General features: G+C 55.4%; 5 protein-coding genes across 5 annotated transcripts; 4 read left to right on the top strand and 1 right to left on the bottom strand.

The window, feature by feature from the left end:
• Positions 1-306: 306 nt before the first annotated feature.
• Positions 307-2,204, top strand: B0H18DRAFT_1008573 (uncharacterized protein). The gene is made up of 2 exons (XM_048028791.1): positions 307-859; positions 931-2,204. The coding sequence occupies exons 1-2, from the start codon at positions 501-503 to the stop codon at positions 1,865-1,867; spliced, it is 1,296 nt and encodes a 431-aa protein (XP_047893315.1). The 5' UTR covers positions 307-500; the 3' UTR covers positions 1,868-2,204.
• A 1,674-nt stretch (positions 2,205-3,878) lies between these two features.
• Positions 3,879-5,823, top strand: B0H18DRAFT_1008577 (uncharacterized protein). The gene is made up of 7 exons (XM_048028792.1): positions 3,879-4,490; positions 4,648-4,701; positions 4,722-4,753; positions 4,780-4,855; positions 4,894-4,917; positions 4,967-5,036; positions 5,090-5,823. The coding sequence occupies exons 1-7, from the start codon at positions 4,137-4,139 to the stop codon at positions 5,383-5,385; spliced, it is 906 nt and encodes a 301-aa protein (XP_047893316.1). The 5' UTR covers positions 3,879-4,136; the 3' UTR covers positions 5,386-5,823.
• Positions 5,824-5,905: 82 nt separating this feature from the next.
• On the top strand, positions 5,906-15,183 carry B0H18DRAFT_1104644 (CHAT domain-containing protein). The gene is made up of 25 exons (XM_048032616.1): positions 5,906-6,520; positions 6,659-6,687; positions 6,735-6,769; positions 7,095-7,204; positions 7,411-7,482; positions 7,545-7,635; positions 7,805-7,876; positions 8,028-8,103; positions 8,281-8,321; positions 8,402-8,552; positions 8,639-8,764; positions 8,812-8,957; positions 9,082-9,165; positions 9,271-9,313; positions 9,386-9,425; positions 9,476-9,540; positions 9,652-9,738; positions 9,772-11,852; positions 11,963-12,358; positions 12,422-12,718; positions 12,776-13,198; positions 13,350-13,368; positions 13,547-13,568; positions 13,882-14,391; positions 14,422-15,183. The coding sequence occupies exons 1-25, from the start codon at positions 6,141-6,143 to the stop codon at positions 14,756-14,758; spliced, it is 5,733 nt and encodes a 1,910-aa protein (XP_047893317.1). The 5' UTR covers positions 5,906-6,140; the 3' UTR covers positions 14,759-15,183.
• Positions 14,662-15,740, bottom strand: B0H18DRAFT_370544 (uncharacterized protein). Its single transcript, XM_048037796.1, has 3 exons — positions 15,511-15,740; positions 15,350-15,454; positions 14,662-15,072 (listed from the first exon to the last, which is right to left on the bottom strand). The coding sequence occupies exons 1-3, from the start codon at positions 15,592-15,594 to the stop codon at positions 14,800-14,802; spliced, it is 462 nt and encodes a 153-aa protein (XP_047893318.1). The 5' UTR covers positions 15,595-15,740; the 3' UTR covers positions 14,662-14,799.
• Positions 15,741-16,164: 424 nt separating this feature from the next.
• Positions 16,165-17,629, top strand: B0H18DRAFT_1008608 (uncharacterized protein). Its single transcript, XM_048028793.1, has 4 exons — positions 16,165-16,553; positions 16,606-16,714; positions 16,771-17,024; positions 17,075-17,629. Exons 1-4 carry the CDS (start codon positions 16,439-16,441, stop codon positions 17,236-17,238), a joined length of 642 nt encoding a protein of 213 aa, XP_047893319.1. The 5' UTR covers positions 16,165-16,438; the 3' UTR covers positions 17,239-17,629.
• The last annotated feature ends 1,163 nt before the right edge of the window (positions 17,630-18,792 follow it).

Raw genomic sequence — 18,792 nt, forward strand, 5'->3', positions numbered from 1 at the left:
CTGGACCTCGACAGCTCCTGGAACGTACGCGAACCCATATTGCCATGGGCTCCGGCACCAGTGGCAGCACCGACGCCCATGCGGGCGTCGACCTCTGCAGCCGGTCGGGCCACGGCTGCGTCCCCGTTCTACAGTCGGTAAGTCTTCGCAACTTCAATAAGGTTTGAGTGGTTGCAGCCTAACCAAGGACCACTAGGGCTCATGGGGAGATCAACGCGTCTGCGAGTCCGTGGGCGCTCAGTCCCGTGCAGCTCCCGCAGCTTTACCCTGCGCCTCCCGTGGCCCTCCAAGCGGGGTTTCATGCTCCTGTGGCCGCCAACGCACGTCCCGTGGCCACCTCTCTGCCGGCTACGCAGCTAGCCACCCAGGAGCGCCCCGCCAAACGCAGGCGTTTGAACTTCGCGGGCAACGCGAGCGCGGGTCCATCGAACGGTGCAGCGTCCGCCGCCTCGACGCCGGGCCCGAGCGCCGCGGTCTCCGAAGAGGAGACCCAACGGAACATGGTGCTCGTCGGGCCCACGGCGACGACTTTCACCTGCAACATTGGCGTATGCAGAGCCCAGGTGGCCCCAACAAACGAGGCGCTCCGGGAGCACCTTGAGGCGGTCCATCCGGACCCCTGCGGAAACATCCTGGACCGCAGTGGGCCCGGTTTCTGCCCGTGGAACGGGTGCGGGGGCATCCAGATCAGGTCCGCAAAGGAGCGGAATAAGAGCGGGGCGCGGACGATGAAGATTCGACATATCCTGGGGCTGCACGGGGCCCTGCGAGCCGACTATCGCTGTCTCGTGTGCGGCAAGGAGAGTCGGTTGGAAACAAAAAAGGGCATGGAGAAGCACGTGAGGGCGTGCCTCAAAAAGTGAGTGTCGCTCGGTACGATTTGGTAGTGACACGGATGCTGATCTCATTGTTTTTCTGCAACGTCGCCAGATCACGCCGGGTAGCGCATACGGCCGGCGCTGACAACACTCGCTTCACAGCGACCACTGCCGCCACGACCCCCGCAGAGCTTCTCGAGTCGGATGATATGAACACACCAGGTTTGACAACTGGTGTATCGACCGATGACAGCTACAGTCCAGTGTCACCGCAAGACGTCGCCACGATTCGGATCCCGCGCAAGAGGGCACGCAGTCCAGCCGTAGCCCCGACGGCTGCTGGCGTCAACGGATACCACGGGGACTTCATCTCCTACCCGCCCACTGGCGCAAGGACGGATTACACACCGTTCGAAGGCGACGCTGCGCCTGCAGTCAGTGAAGACCCGCCGGCAGCCTGGCAGCTTCAGGCTGCCTACGGGGTCCCCGACTACGCGCCCTTCCCCGACACCAGCCCCGCGTCGCCCGTCGTCCAACCCGCTGCCCAGGATATCGCCTCCATCACTCATCCATTCCCGAGCTTGCCCGCGAACGACGCGGTACTGTCGTTCGACGAGGATTTCCCGCCCCCGCCGGACGTCGACCCCGCGGAGGTCACCGCCGCGTTCGACGCGTACATCCGCGAGCAGGCGGGCCTTGACGGCGTCTTCCCACAGGACGGCCGCGACCTCCGAGTCGGCGGCGCCGGGTTCGCTGGGTCGTCCAGCCCCTCGTACATTGACAGCTGCGATTCCGCGTGGACAGCGGCCGACTTCGAGGCGCTCGTGCTGCCGACGACTCAGAGCGCGCGGGCCCTCGAGGCGGAGAAGGAGGAGCATGTCGTGCCAGTGCCTGACGATGCGGCCAGCCCTGACTCGGAGGACGAGCCGGAGCTCTCGGTCGCGGATGCCGCTGCGCTCTTTTTTAAGGAGCTTTGGGGGCAGGACGCACCGACGCTGCCTGAATTTGAGCCCTGGGACGCGGTCGTGCGATGCCAGTTGGGGTTGTGATGACGCCTGGTTCGGATCCCCTGCGTGAGTCGACAAGGCGGCTGCGGTGGTCTCCTGTGGTGTTTTGGATCTCCCTGGTGCGCTTGATCTGCGCGCGTGTATCTTTTTATTTGTTATTTGTGTTCGCTTTCGTGCTGGTTTGTGTTCGTTTTCGTGCTTATTCCTGCTCGCTCTCGTGCTTACCTGCGGCGTCTACTCCGCACTGTTGTTCAGCATTGCTATTCTCTCGCGCCGTCTGCGCACTTATACCCTTGCTCCACGATACCCTCACGCTCTTGATACCCGCATTCTAGATACCCACGCCTTCTTGATACCCTCACACTTGATACCCCTCTACTCGACTGCATTACACCCTGCCATCCCGTTGTTGTACTTGTTGCACTTCCTCTGTTACTCGCTGTAGCTCCTTTGTATCTCACCAGCGCTGATGTCGTCCGTCATAATCTACTCTTACTGTAGCCCTCGCGCTTTCGCTTGTTGTACCGTCTCCGACTCGGATTGTTGTAGTAGTTGTCTCATACTCACTGTAGCCGATTTCGATCCTGTCCTCCTCTGATATTTGACGTGATGCCGATGCGCCGTGTAGTGATGATGGTATACCTCTGGCTGAGAGGTTGAGACGTGAGACAGCTTGAAGCTTATAGCTTGGTGAGGAGGAGGAGGAGGAGGAGGAGGATCAAGCGCCGATGAGCTTCTACAGGACTTGCCTTATGCGGACGCGTGTTGTGGCTGATCCACGCCACGGACTCGGATGTGAGCGTGAGCGTTCGCCTTTTGGGCCGATCCTCCTGGTCGACTGGGTTCAAGAAGCAGCACATCTCCATCCTTGGCTACCGGCTTTCGATCTCCCCGCAGTGTCACTGTCAGAAATGATCAGCTACTTTCTGATATCGTCGACCTTCAAGTTGGGATCTGTCATGTCCTACCGCCACGGTCAACCACCGTGACTGAAGGCTTCCTGAGGACTTTCTAAAGCCTACTCGCATCATCACACATCGGAGTGGCCCGGAGAGCTGCCAGTGCGGACGCGGCCACTCTGTCAGCTCAAATGTCCGCTTTTCGCGCATCCGTAGTGTGATGACCTGGATCGAGCGGGGTCCTCTTCGAGCTGGACCGTCGTGCGCTCGATGACCCAGATGCAGTATGTAACCGTGTGTAAGTCCGAGACATCGGTCGTGCACGCGCCTAGCCTCACACTGTTCATCATTCAGTAGACATGCGGTATGTGCAGGGCTGATGGTGGGGATGCTACTCGGCTTTAGAGCTGCCCAAGAAGCGTGCAGCTGGCGTTTGGCTGACGTTGGTATTTATCCCTTTTTCAATATTCGGGACGCCGTTTGATGTTGATGGGACCTCCCTAGTGAGTTGGAATTTACCGCTCACCCGGGTCCTCATTCGTATACGGAGGTGTGCCGACACCCGCCTTCCTCAGCTGCAGGTGTGTAAGTCATCCTCTATTCGTCTGCGGCACTCTGAGATTCACGTATGCGTAGGCTCTAGGCTGCGTCGACGTGAAGCTTCGTGCCCTTCATCTGCGCCATTTCTGCGGGCCCCGCCTCGAGAGCTGGCTACAACAGATTCCGTGCCGCTTCTGGAACGCCGTCGCCCAAGCGCCATTGTTTCGGCGAGGACGGAGATCAGTGTTCGAATTTCCATTGCCGTTGACTCTGACATGTAGACCGCTCGCCCTCATCCGTCCACCAGAATGGCAGCGTACTTTCCGTCTATCTCATCTCGTCCATGGTGTGCAGATGCGCCGCAATCACCGAAGAGAAGCGGGTGGATTTTCCTCGCCGCCAGCCAGCCATAGCGAGACCAGGGCCAGGAGGCGGCGCCAGGCAGGTCCCCGTCGTTTTTTGCTGAATTCGCTTCCGATTTGACTTGGCCGACTGCTTCGATTTGGGATGCCAGCAGCGTCGACGCCCGCGAGCGCCAGGCACGTCAACTGTTGGGCCTCCATTGGCCGGCGCTGGCCTTGGTGACGTGCCGTCATCTAGCACGACCCGAACAGGCAGGACCCTTACCTGATACGGAAGCTGTGTACGAACGAGAGCCGCCTTTTCTCGGCACATCCTGAGCGATCGCAGAAGCAGCCCTGCGTTCTCGACGTTTCCGAGCTCCCGCCGCCGCACAGGCTCTGGATATAAAGAGCAGGGGCGCGTCGAGTCGGCCGCATCCCTCCTTCCTCTCCTCCATCCCCTCCTCGTGTCCTCGACACAGTCAGTCCTTACTCTCGCGGACTCCCCACACCGGTCTAGCCAAGTCCAAGATGCGCATCCTCTCCGCGTTCCTCCTCTTCCTCGGCACGGGCATCACAGCCTTCGCCCACCCGCGCAACGCCCCGCCGCCGCCGAGGCCCCTCCCGGGCGCCCGCGCGCTCAAGCAGGCCCATGTCCTGCGTTCGTCCGAGGACACCTGCGGGCACCTCACTGGCTCCGCACTTCAGCTCGCTGCCGTTGATCTCGCCCTCGAGCTTACTGCGGACGTGCTCGGCATTCTGCTCGGCCTCGACATCTGTCTGTGTCTCTCGCTTCTCCCGCTCGAGCTCGACGTCGGTCTCGGCTTGGACGCGCTCGTGCCGCTCCTGGGTCTCGGAGACCTGAATCTCCTTCTCGAGGCTGCGGTGAGTGCTCGCGAGAGATGATTGCTCGAGAACATGTGATTGGACAGCGCTATTGATGCTGATTTACGTGCACAGATCAACATCGGTCCGATTGACGGCACGCACTGCACGCACTGACCTACCGCCATACGCACGGCGCTCCCACCTGCGGCTCGAGCATCTCTGCGGATGGAACTGCAAGCCGCCATATGTCAAGCAGGGCGACCAGTGCGTGTGCCCCGCACCTGGAAGGAATGCAACGGTGTCTGCGGCTCTTCCCGAAGGTATGCGCGCATATAGTCAACCAAAGGCAGAACCTCACTTGTTCGTCAGGGTGCGGTTCGTCAACTCCCTGGAAGCGTGATGCTATCGGAAACCGCCCTCGAGTGACACCGGCGTCGCCCGGACGCTCGCTGCTGCACAGGCGACGTGCGGTAGAGATGAGATCGTGAGTCTAAGAATACGTCCACATACTGGGAAGGCTCATTGCTCGACAGGTATGTGGCGTCTATGGCGGATCGCCCCTCGGGTTTGAGTGTCTCAACGTGAACAAGACACTTGAGAGCTGTAAGAGTCGTCTTTTCTGATAATCCTTGCTGATATTGACTGGGTTCATTCAGGCGGTGGATGCACGGTTCCGAACCCGTTCCTGTCCGTTACCGGTGGTGCCGCTGTCTCCGCGCCTGGCGTAGGCATAGCGAAAGCTACTGGCGTAGACTGCTCGTCCATCTCCGGCGTCGCCGGGGTCTCGTGTGTTGCGGGACGGTGCGCCGTGAGCAGTTGCGGCGCGGGCTGGGTCGTGAACAGCAGTGGAGACGGTTGCGTCCACGTGAGCGCTCTTGCGGTACAGCAGAAGCGTTCTGAGGGTTTACTCATCGACCTGGTGGCGGATGTGGTGGCGGATGTGCAACTCTGAAGAAAGGGGATATGGGGAACAAAACTCTCCATGAAGGGGAACCTGGATAATTCTTACTACTGTCGTTCGCTGTCGTTCATTGTCAGTCGCGCTCTTTACCGTGTCGTCTTCGTTTGGGTTCGCTTTCGCGGTTGTACGCGCTTGATACTCTCTGGGCTACCTTACCTCCACCTTTGATTTTTTGTTCTCTGGGACGTCGTTGTCGTCCTCGCCGTCGGTTATAGCATATACTGTCGCTGTAGAACGCTTTGGTTGTTTGTTTGTCGGAGGTTTTAATGTTGGGCGTTGGGATGTTGTGGACAAGGACAAGCGTTGTCGTGTACAGGACGCTTGTCGTAGGGTTATATGATGGAGATTGAATGGGTACGATGATAGCTACGTATTGGGCGTCGCTCGGATTCTGGACGTGATGAATGAGAGGTGCCTTTTGGAGCCGCATGAGTGGTATACACATGTGCGTCGAACTCGATGCGACGAGGCGTATGTACATGCACTGACTCTATTCATCCGGTTGGCCGGTCTTCGGTGAGAGAACGCACACATGTACGTCAAGGTACTATTACTTAGTAGGGGACCCTGCGGCCCCAGAGCAAAGCGGCGGTAGCGAAGCCGACCCCGCCCCCCGTCCCTCAGGCGCGAGTGCATGCGTGCGTGCATCCGGGTCCTTGTCCTGCGTGTCGGTCCCTGTCTCGGTCCCTGTCTCAGTTCCGTATGCGGGCCTGTGGTGTGGTGTGGTGTGGTCGTAGTAGCTCGGGATGTCGAGACATGGGAAGCTCGGTGTTGGGGATGGGGATGGGGATGGGGTCTTGGACGGACGTGGGGTGCTGGACGTGGGGAGTTCTGGGGCCGAGTCGTCTGGGAGGGTGGACGACGGGGCGGAGGGTGGCTGGGGTGACGGGCGGATGACGGAGGGAGGCGAAGGCGCGACGAAGGGTGGATGCGGCGGGGGCGCGGCGGAGATGGGGGACGAGGACCGGCCCTGTCCGGGTCGCTGTCCGGGCGAGGGGCCCGCTGGGCCTGGGACGGGCGCGGGAGACTTGGGCGGTCGGCGACGCTGGGTGGCTTTTGGATTCGGAGGGCCGTTCTTTGCGGACTCGGACTCGGACTCGGACTCGGACTCGGAGGAGTGTGGAGTGTGAGGACTATATGGATATGAGTCGGTTCGAGGGCTCTCTTTCGCGATCGATGAGGCCGTGTTCAAGTTCGGAGCGGACGGTCGGCCATTCGGGGAGGGTGGGGTGTGCTCTTGGGCGTAGGTTGACTTCCGCTGCAGTGTAGGCGCGGAGATTGCGAACGGGGCAGGTCGGTCGTAGCCTGAGAGAGGTGAATGTGTACCGTGGTCGATGTAGAGGAGATGATGCTGTTTGCAGTGAAAGCGGGAAGCGTACGTAAGGCAGGCTGCTGCTTGATTGGGGAAGTGCGCACGAGTAGATGCCACTACGACGCGGCCTCGACGGGCTCATAGCATATCGCAAATGCAGCTCAGTTTCTGCAGAAGGATGTAGAATCCGGATTGCTGACACGCACCGTACGATCCTAGGAGGCGGAGAGGCCCCAAGTCGCAGACAGAAGCAAGTTGAAGCTACCTAGTTATAGCGAGCCTGATTATCAGTGGTGTACATACCGGTACTGCAGTACACAGGGGGCGGAGAGAGCGAGGATTTAGGCGGTTAGCAATCATACATATCATGTCGCTCGGTATCGGCTAGGCATGGCATGCTAGCTCGAGGGACTCGGAGACGGGTTGGGATGGGGACGAAGCCTGTTCAGCGGGGCAGCAAAATGTTTGCAGTCAAAACGGGTCTGAGCAGAAACATCAGTGAGTCCTCTGCACAGAAGAGGGTGTCGTTCAGCAGTTTGAATCTCGTCGCTCGTGTCGGACACACGGACACAAGTGGCAGAGGAGCGCAGCCACAACCGCGTTGAACACGTGCCTCCGGAAGCGCGTCGTGGCGGTTTGCCTTGAACCGTCTCTCATTCCGTTCTCGCCTTGCCACCCTCGCACTCAATACGCAAGATTCCCAGCGATGAAGTACGAAAGACGTTGCGCAATGTGAGACGCATATCAGTAAAATCCATATCGAAGGGCGGCGTGTGGTACGTGGCAACGACAGTCAACCTCGTACAGTCGTGTTCGGCCTAGCTTACCGCGCATATAGTAGTACTATGCCTGGAGAACGTCTCCGTTGCGAGCAAGGCCCAATCGCGAGTTTGAACCATCTCGGGCGCGCCACGTTACGCGGGTATACGGTAGCTCACCCATCCTGTGTGAAGTTCTCAATGGGGCGCCGGCGGACAGAAACGCATCATGCTTACAGGCGGTGCTACGATGTTACTGCACCAACCGGGCCACCTGATTCATCGCGCGCCGTCGGTGTCTTTCGCTCACCGGGCAAGTAGAACACATCGTGCTGCGTAGCCCTCGTACTGGACACGCGATGGATGGTTCCTCCTCGCTTCGCAGCATGTTGTTACTAACACGGCTATGCACGTATGCAGGTGCCATGTTGAGATCACCTCTCCGATGGGGGCGTATGTTCACATATTCGTGTGGCGTCTCCAGCAATCGCCAAGGGTCGAGCGTATACGCCGCACCGGCCGCTAGATGACGACCTAGGACACCACTCAATGTCGATATGCAGCGCGAAGGAAGCGGGAGGAAGGGACCAGCTGCAGCGGACGAGCGGCGCGATTTCGCCGACCGATTAGGAGGCAATGGTGATCTTTCGTGGTAGTACGGGAATGTCGGGAAAGAGGTCGGCGCTGAGGAACGGGCGAGTCGCGGCGGCACGGCCTCCTAGTGCCTAGTCCAATGACTGAAGAGTTAAACTACCCGGGCGACGTCCTTGCGCTAAGCATCCTTGCCTCAAATCTGCTGAAATCGTTGTCTTACAGATCGTCGAAAGCGTTCCGTCTACCGCGGTGTTGCTAACGATGTATTTTGGCGGTGCGCCATTCTACACGCGGTAGACCAATGCCCCTCTATATATTAGCCTGACACTCAACACTACAACAGGTTTCATGCACTGTATGCGTGGCAAATACGTGCTCAGCGACCAGAACTGAGACTACCCCTGGTCTTGCTGCATCTCCCGACGAATGTCAAAGTACCAGGCAGGAAGCCTTTGTTGTCCGACCACGACGTCTGACGCTCGACGAAGACTGCTGTGAGTCGTCTTCGAATTCGATTGGACGATACGCCGCAGCGACAGCTGCCTTGGCCAGGCTGTCGTGTGTCTTAGCTTCTGTCTAGTCGGCGCCACACGTGCGATTACTCGCCCAATCGGAACCGCCGGTCATGGCGCACAGCACGGTTTGAACCACACGACAGCTGTCCTGCGGCCAGATCGCGCGCCGGCAACGCAGCATCGATGGATATGTACGCCGTGCTCTTACCGACTCTTGGTCATCCATTGTTGACTGCAGTCGGCGTTCAGATGATTTCAGTGACATGCTGGTGCGCAGGAGCATCTTCGGTACACCCGTCATTCGCGGTGCAAACTACGACCTGTCGGTGTACAATGGGCGGGGTCCGATTCTTGACGCTGAACCACCGTGACGGCGCTTGGAAGGTAAGGTTCTTGATGTCGAAGCCATCCCCGTCTATCCGCGCACCGTCGAGCTCGTTCCCAGCCCGCGCTCGTTCTTACGACTGCGTGCCGTGCAGTAACCGAGCTTCGTGCTTGTCTTTCGTAGCAGCGTCCGGAATGCGTTCGCGCACAGACTGTGTTGCGTTGGTGGAACGCACGACTGGCCGCCGCTCGCGCGGCAATGCTGTCGGTCAGTTCATGTGTATTTGACAGGCGGCATCATTGGGGTCTCGCCGCGTGCAGTCAGGTGTCCGGACACTTGGAAATTCCGCTCGTCTGCTGACGCTATTGACAGGCAAACACCACCACACAAGATCCTCGTATATATGAGCGACTGGGTTAGTCGGATTGCGCTTCCCGAACCCTCACTCGTCGCGCTACTCCACCGGCAACGATGACGAACACTCCAGACCCGGGAACCATAGTAGCAGCATGCCAGATATTGAGAAGGTAGGCCCAGCCATTGTTGATCACCGAAAGATGTATTAAGCAACATGCAGAACAAAACAGCACCTCGAGGAAGATCCACAGCTTTCTCATCTAAGCATGGATTTCCAAGTCAACTGTGAGTAATGTACACAAGTACTCTGGTTGATTCTGAGGACTTCAATAGTCTGGACCATCACATTGAGCATGTTATCTATTGCTTCTCCTGCCCTGGCACCATTTGTTGCAGGCCAACTTGTCTCAGATATTGAGTTCTTCACCTCAAGAGCTATTGCTTGGCTAAAGCAGAGCCCAATTGCTTCAATATGGGCACAATGTAGTTCTTGTCTGGTCTATGCTTCTGGAATAGGTCAGACAGACAATGCCAGAGCTCACTCAGTGTGTGGTGCTGCCTATTGTAGCATTGGGGAGTTTGAGATGACCAGGGATATTCAAACCCTCAATAAAGGCATCAGGCTCTACACAGATGCCATTGTCCTGTTTGGTCAAACTGAGGTTCCTGCTGCATGTCACATGAGTTTAGGACATGGATACCATCTCAGATACAAGGAGTCAAATGAAAGGTCTGACCTTGAAAAGTCTTGTTTTTTCAAGCAGCAGGGAGTGAATTCTACTCCCATAGATGATGGAAGTAGGCCAGCTGTTCTGGCAAGCTTGGCTACTTCTTACCAGTCCTGTTTTGACAACTCAAAGACTTTATCAGACATAGACAAAGTCATTGCTTCACTCAAAAAGGCCATTGAGATATCCTCACAGGAATTTGGCTATCTGACCAACCTTGGTGGTGCATATTGTCAGTGTTATTTGACCAGTCACATGCTTCCTGACCTCCAAGATGCAATTGAGTCATTAGAAAAAGGCATCTCAATTGCTCCCAAAGGGTATATTCATCTCTATGCTTTGTGGAAAACCCTTGCTGAGGCATATCAAGAACTGTTTGAGAGTACTCACAATCAAATGCATGGGCTGGAAGTTATCAAAGCCTGTCAGAAGGCACTCTCTGTGAAGTATCCAGACAGGTTTGGATGCTTGACAGACATTGTTCTTGCCTCAATGGTGGATGCTACACCACAGCACAAATGGTTAAATATCAATGAACTTGTGAATGCACTTCAAGGAACTTTGGACATCACAACTCTGTATGATGTTCACCTTTGGTTTCTGAGTAAAATATTCTTGAAACTCTACAACCTTGAGGGAGATTTAGCATATATTGTGATGGCTATCCCAGTGTTCAAGAAATTGGTTGAGCTCTGCACATCATCAACTCTTAGAGTAGACATTATTGTCAACCTAGCATATGCCTATCAGGCTCAGTTCCTTCAGTTACATGCACTCTCAGACATTGAAGAGGCTATCACCTTGCTGTTGGAAGCCTCAGAATCTACATATGACAGATATCACAGCTTGCACAATTTAGGAAATGCTTACAGTGCCCGCTATCGCCTTCTAAGGGAGCAACCAGATATTGAACATGCTATCCTTGCCCTTCGGGAAGCTGCTGATCTAATACCAGCCAGTCATCTAGATAGGCCACTTTACTTGGATAATCTGGGTGCTGCATACATGACTCAGTTTGAGCATGATAAAAAGAAACATATCATAGACCAAGCAATATCCACTAAAGAGAAGGCATTACAGATCCCCTTCATCACTGAGCCAAGAAGATATGATGTGCTCTGCTCTCTTGGAGGTGCATACAGTGTCAGATTTAAGACATTCCAGGATCCTTCTGATATATCTAAGGCTATCACATTGCAAGAAACTGTGATTGATCACTTTCCAGATATAAATATGTGGAAGCCTGGTTGGCTTAACAATCTGGGCCAGTCCTATTATCTGAGATTCAGACTCAATAACCACCCATCAGACCTGGTCCAGGCACTAAGAAGGGTTGAGCAAGCAGTCCAATTGACACCTAGGGACCATGCACACTTGGCACATAGGCTCATGGCTCTGGGTATTCTGACCCTGAATTTACCATCTCCTGCTTCAGGTACAACAGTGCAAAAGTCTATCCAATGTTTCAGAGAAGCAACATACTGTCATACAGCAGCACCAAGTATAAGGGTGCAGTCTGCTCTTTGCTGGGCTCAATGTGCTTTTCTACAAGGAGAAGAATTATATCCTGAGGTTGTCCAGGCATTCACAGTGATGTTCAGCCTTTTACCTAGTGCTGTATGGCTAGGACAGACCATTCAAGGACAATATGCTCAACTTACACAATATAGCTTGGATGATGTGGCTGGTACTGCTGCAATGGTTGCCATTGTCATGAGAAATCTTACTCAAGCAGTTGAATGGATTGAACAGGGAAGATCAATTGTGTGGAACAGGCTATTACAGCTGAGATCTCCTTTAGATGATTTATTCAAGGCAGATGAGTATCTGGCAAATGAGCTCAAGATGGTTGCTAGGCAAATGGAACATGTGAGTCTCACAAGGAATCAATACATGGTGTCCAAGTGAGAGATATTCAAGTTGAGAAAGCAGCTCAATCTCACAGGAAGTTAGCTGCAAAGTGGGACTCACTCTTGCAGCATGCACAAGAATTGCCTGGCTTCAAACATTTCCTAAAGCCAATGCCCTTCACTGGATTGTTGGATGTGGCCAAGCAGTGCCCACTGATCATGCTCTCTATGATGATTAGTGACCATGCATCTGTATGTGATGCTCTGGTGCTCATGCCTGATAACAAAGATGTCAAGCATGTATCTCTCACAGCAATGACATGGGGCATCATAGATAACCTCTGCATATCCATGAGTAATGTAGCTAACACCCATGCTGCCCAAGGGTCAGCAGATGCAACTGTAGATCAGAGGCTTGCATCTCTGAAGCCTGTTAGAAATTGTCAGAATCAATCATTCCATGATATTCTCAAGGTCCTCTGGACTCATGTTGTGTTACCAATCCTGCAAGCACTTGCTGTTTCAGTAAGTACTACTGTCACTCACTGTTATATAGTGATGGTTGACTGATCACTTGCACTTCCACAGATTTCACCACAGAGCCAATTGCCACATTTTTGGTGGTGTGTTAGTGGCCCTCTTGCATTCCTTCCAATTCATGCTGCAGGAGACTACTCCCAAAGTGAACCAGGCCATAAGATATCTGACTATATCATTTCATCTTACACACCCACCCTGTCAGCATTGCTCATGGCTAGGCAGAAGAAGGTCAACAATAACCCACACCTATTGGGTATTTGCCAGGCTGAGAATGATAGGGCTCACAATCTTCCATATGTCAAAGAGGAATGGATGCACATCCAGCAATTGGCTCTAGACAGTGATGTGAGTTGCTCCAGCCTAGAGAATGCTGAAGCTTCTGTTGCCAATGTGCTCTCAAAGATTCCTACAGCCAACTGGGTGCATTTTGCTTGTCATGCCTCACAGGATACCCTAAGGCCCACTGACAGTGCATTCATCCTGAATGATAATGACTTGAGGCTTATCACATTGATGCAAGTGAAATTGCCAAATGCAGACTTTGCATTCCTATCAGCTTGCCAAACTGCTGCTGGGGACCCAAAGTTATCCAACCAAGCAGTGCACTTAGCTGCTGGGATGCTGTATGCTGGGTTCAGGAGTGTCATTGCCACTATGTGGTCCATAAATGACTGTGATGGTCCTGAGGTTGCCAAAGAGGTCTACTCTCACTTGCTAGCAACCAAGGACAGTACCCAGGCTGCATATGCTCTTCATCATGCTATGCAAAAACTGAGGATCAAGCCAGAGTACAACAACCTCAAGGATTCTTCATTCCTTGCTTGGGTTCCATTCATCCATCTTGGCTGTTGAGATGCACTAGTGTTCTTCATGTACAGATGAGTTGGTGTATCTGTTGTACAGTAGTTCCTGGCCCCTATGCCCTCTATCATGTATTGTTGTTGATCCTTGGTTTTTTTCTTGTGTACTACTACAGATAGCACTTCATTTGGCTGGTATGTACAAATGCCACATCTGTTGTACAGTAGCTGATGACACCTATGTACTCCACCTTGTCTGTTGTCCTTGTTCTTGTGTATAACACCTTGTTAGATTGTTTGGAATGATGAATCCTGTACAGAGCAGTTACCTTTTTGTGATTCCCCATGAGAAGCCATCACAAAACATATGCAGGGAGCATTGAACATTTCAACAGGTATGTCAGCACTGTTTCCGACATCATGGTATCAGAACATAATATCTCACTGGGCTCTTCGAGCTACGAATACCAAGGACACTGTAGCGGAGACAAGCTACTTTCTGCCAGAGCTTGGCGACCTGCACGAGAACTCACATGCACATACACGCACAGGATGTGAATAATAAGACTGACCTAGGCCTGGTCACATAACTACGAAGACGACACGAGTATTCCCTGGGTGACTCGACGCGGAAATGCTTGTCCACCACACGCATGCCCCTATTCGATCTCGTCCGGGCGTCCTAGCCTACCGCGGGTCATCTGTCAGTCCATCCAGAAGCTTGCTAGCAAAGCTCAAGACGGTCTGTTCACAGAAGAGTGTGAGACGACTCGCAAGCCAGTGGACGAGAGACGAGGACTGCTCGCGCTTCAACCCTATCCCGACCCGGACCCAGGACTCGATACAGCTGCAGCGTGACTTCAAATGCAGCCTTACCGTCCCGAGCGCGCGTCCTCAAAGCTCCCTCGGAGCCGAGGCCGGTCTTTATGGTCGTCAGGACGAGCTTCATAGTCGTCTCAAACGCATTCTTTGGCTTTGTCTAGAGACCGAGTCATCCTCGAACCTGAAGGCCATGTTGAATTCATATTCGAGACTGAATGCCTTCTTCAATGTCGTCTCGATGTGGACCTTGCGCGTCGCATCAAGTCCCCGCAGACTACTATGCAGTCGGCTCGAGGCGCGAGGCAATCCTCGGGGTCGCCTCGAGGCCGATCGTTTGAGTAGTCGAGGACCATCGTCTCGAGGCCAAGGGCTGTCTTCAGAGCCATCACGAGGACGGTCTTCTAGGTCGTTTTAAGCATCATGCAGAGGTTACCTCGCGGGCGACCCTCAGGATCGGTTCGATCGACTCACATACATCTTCGGAGTCGGCTCGAGTACCGTCCTCAGAGTCGTCAACTCGGCGAACCATCTTCAGCTCGTTTCAAGGGCGAAGGCCCAAGACCGCGCGCAATCTTCGGTGTCGTCTCGTCTCGAGGATCAGATCATCTTCAAAGTTGATCTGACGACGAAACTCCGAGTCATCTCGAGAGTCGTCTTCAGCGTTGTCTACAGGACCATCTCCGGAGTGGTTTTGAAGACCATCTTCCAATTCACCTCGACATCTTCCGAGTCGTCTCTAGAGAAACTTCAGGGTCGTCCCTAGGAGCATCTTCAGGGTCGTCTCGAGGACCGTCTTCAGCGCCATCACGAGGATGAACGGACGACGGCTCGACGAGTCTCGCACGGCGAGTCGCGTTCCTGCGCAGTGGAAGGCGGATGAGGGCTTCGGCATCTCGCGGGGCGAGTGTAGACCTCTGGCGTGACTGGTGGATGGTGATCGGTGACCGGTAGGTGGATGGTAGATGGGCGTGGTTGACAGATGGTGAGTGTAGTGTGAGAGGTAATGGACGGGCGTGGTCCGTGCTCGGCAGTCGGTGGCCGATGCTCGGTGGATCCGTAGCCAAGGGCCACGGAGGTCTGTCGTAAGTTAGCTGTGGGCTTGCAAGACGTTGCGACGAAGGAAGGACAAGAAGACGCGGCGGACGTGGGTGCGAAGAGTGTGGGTGCGGAGAGACGCGAGGAGATGGGGACGAAGGGAAGGAGCGACGCAACGTTCCGAAGGACGTCCTGTACATGGCGCCCAACATCGAAGAACGTTCGACCCTGGCTCCTGGTAGGATGCCGCTGCGGTAGTGCACAGTCCTGTGCACTACAACAGCGCCCGTGCTATTGGTGGGAAAACCGCACAACTCACCAGATGAGTCGATGAGCTAGTGTGAGACACAGCCGCCTCTGTGGCGCCAGCATTGAGACATCCATCCACCTGCGCTGAGACTCGAGAGCAGCGCATTCCTCTGGCCTAGGGGGGCAGTGAAGTCAGATTCGGTCAGATGAGCTGCGAGAATGAGACATCACCTCACTGTAACGCTCGCCGAGAGCCTTAACATACCAGTACCTAGCATAAGTACCGCATTGCGCGGTGAACCTGAATGCGACCATGCCGCCCCGCTTGACACGAACCAGCACATTCCCAAAGCGATGAAGGATTACAACCAAAGGATCATCGCCTCCAGACTGCGCGCGCGCGCCCAAGAATGAGCGATATCACAGAATCAGACAGCTTTGTATCGCGCACGTCCCGCACCGCCCTCGGGTACTCCTCGGATACAGTTCGTCGCGCACTTGAGTTCCGTCCAGTACGGTCGGTCGACACCAGTTCAGCCCGAGTCGGTTGATATGGCGATCCGGGCGCGCACGGCTCGCTGGGGAAGCTTTCGAAACAAGGCTGGTGATGCCTTCCCGACGCTTGAGGGCCTGTGGGATGCGTACTATTAGTGCATCGTGGTCGCCAGCCGTCGAGCAAAGGGCGCGTACCACCGATATGCAGTGTGCAATGAGTGCATTGCAGCCTGGTGGACTGGAGGAAAACAGCGGGAGGCGCAGCAGAGCGGAGGCTGCGCAGCGCCGTACGTACCGAGGAATTGATGGACTGCCAATTTTGGAGGAGCAGGAGGTGAGCCCGCCCGATCGGGTTTGCGGCCAGCGCCTGTGCGCCTCCTCCTGTTGAGCGCACCGCTTGCTGCACTGCCATGATCACCGCGCGACCACACGCGAGTCTATATAACATACCTCGTCATGCCTGCCAGCCATCTCGTGTTCCCCACCCGTTCTCCCTTTCTCCTTTCTCCCCTGACTGCACGTTTTCCTCGGGGCGCATTTCGCAAAGACTTTCTTCATTCCAGGTCATTGTACGCGCGCCCGACTTTACCCAGTTTCCGACTTTCTGCCTTTCGACGAGCCTGAGTGAAACGACCATCGAGTGACGCACGCACCTGAACTCGCCATGTCCCGCCACTTCTGCTGCTGCATTCCCGTCCGCGCGGGTGTCTTCCTCTTCTCCCTCCTCTCATTCCTCTCCGCGGGCTTCCTCGCTGCAATAGCCTGGTTTGGTGTTCACCGTACGTTCCTATCATTTGTGGCTTGTGGATATTCCACTCACCGCTCGCACAGTGATCCTCACGAAGGCGGATGGCTACACCAACGTCCCCAAGCGGACCGAGATCATCCTCATCGTCGTAGGCTCGATCTTCACGCTCATGGCCCTGACGTCCTTCTTCGGGTGAGTCTCCCTTCTCGCCTCGACTCCACCCTGCGTGCTGACGCGGCCGCACGCAGGTTCATCGGCTCCATCACGCGCAACCGGCGGTTCGTCAAGTCGTACTCCTTCATGTCCATCTTCCTCTTCATCGGCTCCCTCGTCTCCGCCGCCCTCTTCCTCTACACCCTCTACTCCGAGAAGAACATCACCACCTCCTGCATCGTCAACGAGAACGGCGCCGTCAAGATCGACGACTGCGACACGCACGTCAGCACAGCGGGCAAGATCGTCGCCACCGTCATCGTCGCCGTCGAGATCCTCGTCCACCTCTGTGAGTCTCCGTTTCTGTGCGAGTTGTGGGGGTTGCTGATGCAGGCGCAGATATCGTGGTGGTCATCCGGCGGTACGTCGAGCAGCTCGAGGACGAGTCCGACTTCTGGCAGGGCCCGTACAAGCTCACCTCGACCGACGTCAACCAGGGCCTCATGCAGTCCAAAGCGCCCTACCCGTACAGCGACGCCGCCCACTCCTATGGCCAGGCATGAGCGCGTCTCCTTCTACTCGCGCCCGTCGGCATGCGCCCTTCAGGCAGATGGACTTGAGGACTGCCGAACTGCGGGACGAGGTGCTGTGTGTTACGCACCTGCTGTACATACGCGAGCGCACCCATCTCGTCGTCACGCCCTGCCCCACGCTCTATTTATCTTACTCCTTGCTGTAGCGCTTACGTACCCTTTGGACTTTCGTACCGAATGCAAAACGCCTGGCACTCGTTCCCGATTGTGATTGCAACTGCGATTCCGTGTGGTAGCGCGTGAGGGTAAGTGACTGGAAGGTGAGAGTGCGGAGGAGACTGGTCGCGCTAGGGAAGCACTCTGCAATCGACGAAGTCGTCATTCGACAGATGCATTAGGCTGGTCTGCGCGCACCGCGTCCAATATTGGTGTGCATGGAAGGTGATTCGACGTCGTGAGCCATCTGCTACTAAGGTCGTTGTCAGCTGGATATGATGCCATGTAAGTTGCAGCATATACTCCATAGATGAGGTGTCTGAAGCCGTACATAGGATGAGTGATTTGCCCAGCGGCTCAAGACTCCACGTCGACGACGTGGTGGGCGCGAGATGCGACCCGAGGACATAAGGAACATTAACCGCGACAGATTGAGTAGTGGACGAAAGGCTTGGGATGAGGCTTGAGGCGGTTGACAAACCCAGCCCGATTGTCCGAGGGTGCGCAGGCAAATTTTTGCCGACTGAGTACTGGTACTGAGTACTGGAGACGCGAGCGACTCGTCGAGCGGGAAAGAGTCAATAGCGACAGGCGACTAGGCCCACTATAAGTACACACCGCGCGAGCGACGCGTCCTAGAAAGGAAAATGCATTAGGGAGACGGCGAATCAAGGTAGACGATCTGAACCGGAAGGTGACGCGTTGACATCAATGTGCAAGACAAGCGAACGTTTGACAGGGAGGAGCACCCGTGACGCGTGACGTCCGAACGTTGACTCCCCTTCCGGCCTTGAAAGCCTGACAGCTATTTGCATAACATCAAACACCTGTCGTCTGGTATACATACGGCCGGGGCTCGAATCGTACCAGGTTCTGGAAGAGCGAGCCAAATGTACGACTTCAGCGATGGCGCTCCGGCGAAATGACCTGGCCTTGGATGCCTGATAGCGAGTACCAGTATGTACAGGCTTTCAGAAAAGGAACGCGTGCCTATAAAGCTGCTGCGTTGATGTACACTCTATGAGCTAGCATACAGTACATGACTACGTAGAGACACGACGACTCGGGCCTGCAATGGGCGCGCCTACGCGTGCATAGAGTCTGCGCCACAGGCGCGTTCAGCTGACGTCACGCGTGTCGCTCCAGAGGCTGTCAAGAATAGAGTTGCTTCATGCTCCCGCTGCGTCATTCTCCACGCACCTGTACGCCTACAGTATAAAGCAGCGCTATGGCCAATATGCTCACCACCACTTCCTAACTACTTTGCGGCTTCACCACCTCGCATACATACCACTTTCACGACACTTCACGAACTCAAACCAGGACCCGAAACATGTCCCCGTCCGTAAACTCCCCAGCCCCGACCGC

Source organism: Fomitopsis serialis (genome assembly GCF_022376445.1).
Source record: "Fomitopsis serialis strain Sig1Antser10 chromosome Unknown B0H18scaffold_34, whole genome shotgun sequence".
NCBI classification, from domain to species: domain Eukaryota; kingdom Fungi; phylum Basidiomycota; class Agaricomycetes; order Polyporales; family Fomitopsidaceae; genus Fomitopsis; species Fomitopsis serialis.

Bases quoted from the DNA above. Each gene is read 5' to 3' on its own strand.
- B0H18DRAFT_1008573 (XM_048028791.1), top strand. From the start codon at position 501: ATGGTGCTCGTCGGGCCCACGGCGACGACTTTCACCTGCAACATTGGC. The intron at 860-930 runs GTGAGTGTCGCT...CAACGTCGCCAG, and splicing joins GTGAGGGCGTGCCTCAAAAA to ATCACGCCGGGTAGCGCATA.
- B0H18DRAFT_1008577 (XM_048028792.1), top strand. From the start codon at position 4,137: ATGCGCATCCTCTCCGCGTTCCTCCTCTTCCTCGGCACGGGCATCACA. The intron at 4,918-4,966 runs GTGAGTCTAAGA...ATTGCTCGACAG, and splicing joins CGTGCGGTAGAGATGAGATC to GTATGTGGCGTCTATGGCGG. The intron at 5,037-5,089 runs GTAAGAGTCGTC...GGGTTCATTCAG, and splicing joins GAACAAGACACTTGAGAGCT to GCGGTGGATGCACGGTTCCG.
- B0H18DRAFT_1104644 (XM_048032616.1), top strand. From the start codon at position 6,141: ATGTCGAGACATGGGAAGCTCGGTGTTGGGGATGGGGATGGGGATGGG. The intron at 9,541-9,651 runs GTGAGTAATGTA...CATTTGTTGCAG, and splicing joins CATGGATTTCCAAGTCAACT to GCCAACTTGTCTCAGATATT. The intron at 14,392-14,421 runs GTCTTCTAGGTC...AGCATCATGCAG, and splicing joins TCAGAGCCATCACGAGGACG to AGGTTACCTCGCGGGCGACC.
- B0H18DRAFT_370544 (XM_048037796.1), bottom strand. From the start codon at position 15,594: ATGGTCGCATTCAGGTTCACCGCGCAATGCGGTACTTATGCTAGGTAC. The intron at 15,455-15,510 runs GTGATGTCTCAT...CTGCCCCCCTAG, and splicing joins TCGGCGAGCGTTACAGTGAG to GCCAGAGGAATGCGCTGCTC. The intron at 15,073-15,349 runs GTGAGTTGTGCG...AACTTACGACAG, and splicing joins CTAGCTCATCGACTCATCTG to ACCTCCGTGGCCCTTGGCTA.
- B0H18DRAFT_1008608 (XM_048028793.1), top strand. From the start codon at position 16,439: ATGTCCCGCCACTTCTGCTGCTGCATTCCCGTCCGCGCGGGTGTCTTC. The intron at 16,554-16,605 runs GTACGTTCCTAT...CCGCTCGCACAG, and splicing joins AGCCTGGTTTGGTGTTCACC to TGATCCTCACGAAGGCGGAT. The intron at 16,715-16,770 runs GTGAGTCTCCCT...GGCCGCACGCAG, and splicing joins GCCCTGACGTCCTTCTTCGG to GTTCATCGGCTCCATCACGC.